This window comes from Sinocyclocheilus grahami, unplaced genomic scaffold, assembly GCF_001515645.1.
Source record: "Sinocyclocheilus grahami isolate Dianchi unplaced genomic scaffold, SAMN03320097.WGS_v1.1 scaffold935.1, whole genome shotgun sequence".
Taxonomy (NCBI): domain Eukaryota; kingdom Metazoa; phylum Chordata; class Actinopteri; order Cypriniformes; family Cyprinidae; genus Sinocyclocheilus; species Sinocyclocheilus grahami.
Window position 1 is genome coordinate 18,295 of NW_015506114.1, and position 3,511 is coordinate 21,805.

General features: G+C 37.3%; 1 protein-coding gene across 1 annotated transcript in view; it reads right to left on the minus strand.

Annotated features, from left to right (window-relative positions):
- LOC107564445 (centrosomal protein kizuna-like) overlaps positions 1-3,511 on the minus strand; it is a 21,030-nt gene that overhangs the window by 3,543 nt on the left and 13,976 nt on the right. Inside the window, exon 3 of the mRNA XM_016249540.1 lies at positions 1,835-1,915. Within this exon, the coding sequence (XP_016105026.1) occupies positions 1,835-1,915 (81 nt within the window). The remainder of the gene's footprint in view (positions 1-1,834; positions 1,916-3,511) is intronic.

Consider the following 3,511-nt stretch of genomic DNA (forward strand, 5'->3'; position numbering starts at 1 on the left):
AAGCACACAGACTTTATTAGAGCCACAGAAAGACAAATGTTTTGCTGAATATGCACAATACACAATTCATTATGTACATTAACAACGATTCGGGACCAATATAATGTAATTTAAAGGAAAACTATGTGAATGGCGCTCTGTGGCACGGCAGGATTTTCTGTCGGCTGCATTTAAATCCGCGTCTGAAGTTTCCCGCCCTGCGTGTAGTATCACGTGTCTAAACAAATTGCACGTGCTGTCAGTGATTTCAACCACTAGAGGGCTCTCTCGCACTGTATAATGACAGCAGACCCTTCTCAGCCGCTCCAGTAGTATCACGTGTCTAAACAAATTGCACGTGCTCTCAGTGATTTCAACCACTAGAGGGCTCTCTCGCACTGTATAATGACAGCAGACCCTTCTCAGCCGCTCCAGCAATGGACGCAACCCGGAAAACAATCGGCAAGGATTTTTGCCGATAACCGATAGTTCCAGCAATCAACTATCGGTGCCGATTAATCGGCAAAACCGATACATCGGTCGACCTCTAATCCAAACCTATGATTTTCTTTTTTCCTGTGGAACACAACATATACGTAGCAACCGGTAATGACAGATTTTGAATACTGTATACAAGTCATGTGCAAGAATCTCCTTCTGTGTACAACAGAGAAAAGAAAGTCTTATGGGTTTGGAAAAACACAAATGTGAGAGAATTTATGGGTAAGCTAATATTTGAAGGGGAATTACAGTAACCCTTTGAGGCATGTCCTTTTGAATACATATGGAAAGAGTTTCTGAATATTTTGACTAATGTACAAAGTTAAATATTTTTCAAATATATCTGTAAAATTGTGATATACTACTTTCCTATATTCATGAAAATGAAAGAAAGTAAAACTGCAGACAACAAAAAAAGGTATATCAAGTACACGGAGTTAAGAGGTTTAAAAAGTGAAAAATTAATTGGTTGGTCAAGGATACCTTATTGCCAGCAAGTGGGAGCTACATTTCTGATATACCATTCTCTCATGCTTTACTTCCACTAGTCCTTGGCCCCAAAACCCAACCTTTACAATTCAGGTTACAGTGGCTTCTTTTCAAATAAACTTTAATCAAAATATTTCAAGGTATCATTTTTGTGGCTTTTTACAGACTGACAAGGATTTCTTTTGGTCAAGGTTAGATTTTCTTCCAACTGTCTGTTCAGCTGAGTGCACTGAGATCAGTGTCTTAACTTTTAATCTTATTAACAATCCTATGCTCCTAAACTCTGTTTCATGACAGAAATACTGCACTACGGAGGAAGAGTGGCAGATGGGTACAGAAAAAAAAAAAAATCAACAAAAAAATTTTTTAATAATAATAATAATAAAAAAACATGGCTTCTGTTTCTTTTCTGATAAGGGTCTTAAATACCAGCCTGTTAGCTGCTTAATAACATACACTGTACACCACGCAGTCTGTCTGGCAGATTCAGTGTAGAAGTAAAAAAAAAAAAAAGAAAGAAAGGAAAAAAGAAATGGAGTGAGAGGAAAAGTTAATTTCTTGGCTGAGTGATTCCATCGCTAGCTGCAGGGCAAAGTAGAAAGTGTTTCGCTAAAGTAGCAATTGATTCTTCTATCAATCTGCGGCACGCGCCTGCTCTTCCAAGGAATATATTAAATATGAAAATGCTGAATAATGGTTGTGGTATTTTTCTCTACAACTCTCAACTCTCTTCTTTTGCAAAAAAACGACACACTCCCATTGGATCCCATCACAGCACTGCAGTTTTATCAAAGGCACACAGATAGCTTTGTAAATTCCCCACTGAACTGTAATTTCCATAGATGACACGATAAATTTCTCTTACCTCGTCCGCTTCCGATTCCCCCCTGCTCCCCATTTTCTTTCGGTCTTTCTTCAGTCTGGTAATATGATTATTGTACTCCAACTGAAATCAATTCAAGTCAAATCATTACTAACATAGATCATTTTCAACAATGTAAACGACTAAAATTGTTTCTTATAGAACTTACAGTTTGCTCTAGTTCTTAAAACAAACAAACAAAAACCTCTGCAGTGACCTCAGTTATGAGACAAGTACACAGGAAATTACAATTTACTCAAATCCATAACCTACTTTTTTCATTAAATATTACAAACAAAGCAATGGAAGGGAAAAATATGTTCATGCCCCTAAACGTAGCACTAATCAGTGCGTGTATTCCATTGTGAGTGCCCTAAATAGTGCCTGCCAAAGGCTCTTAATCAGTTTGGAGAGTTAACCAACGGCAGAGATGAGGGCACTGGGATTACCTCCAACCTCCCACTTCATTCTCGTAAGACAATATCTGCACTCCCAAAAGGGACCAGAGTAAAAAACCATTTTCACCCATTTAGACGTGATAACACAGCTACAAGCAGACAAATCTTAGCACTGTTAATATCTGGGTGGAGAAGAAAAAACATCAGCGAGGGAAAGAGAAAGAGTGTTTTAGACTTGAGCGTGATGTGTTGAGGTCATGGTGTGAATTTGAGCAATTAAGTAATAAGGATCAATTTAGTGTAATAAAAATCAAAGTGATATTCCTTGACTGGCAGTTAAGATTAGCAGGTATCTCTTCCAACTGTAATTCAAAGCAACCATTGCAGCAACAAAAAATATAACACACACACAAAGTAGGAAAACGGGTTCTTTTCACAAAAAGAGAAATTCAGAGGCACTTCAATATCTGAATACAGGGCGATTAATTTGTGGTGGTGTAATTAAACAATTTGTCTAATTTGATATTAAGCTGTGGAGCACTGTTCAGTTTTAAGTGACAATCTGACAGAGCTGTTGTTTTCTTTTTCTCACTTGTGAGCAGTGATAAATGAGTGCTGGAGTGTTTATGATTGTTCCCAAACAACAATAAGTGCGAATGTTTAAACACTGGAAGACAATTAGACAGACAATTACAGGATTATGGCAATGGTCTAATTGAGGCTCAGAATATATGTCTGGAGAAGAAAAAAAATCAGTGCCTCAAAAGAATCTCAAAAGTTTTTGGAAATACAAAACAAATATTCAGTCTACACTAGACTTGTGCCGGTATTCGGTGATGCGATATATCACGGTAATGAATATGCACAATATTGTTATCGTGGGCACTTCTAAATACCGTGAATAATTATATATTACAAATTATTCCGAATTTTGAATGCATCTTAAGAATGCTTTTCCCATCAACTGGTCAAAATGATGGGATGTAATGACTCTGATGTAAACAAGCGCGGACGAGAAGTGCATGGCAGAACATGGCTCTGGATGAAAGCCCACTTTCACTCTCTGACAGCAGAAAATGGGCTAAACTGCAGAAATAATAATAATAATAATAATAATTCATTTAAATGCAACCGTTACCCCGGAAACCCTGTAAACAAAGCAGCTGCACTACTTTCTGTTCCTGAATCGTGTTTAAATGATTTAAACAGCCATTCAGATTTGTGTATTTGCTATGATGTTCATCACAGCACCAAATACTTACATATTTAGACTTAATAGGCT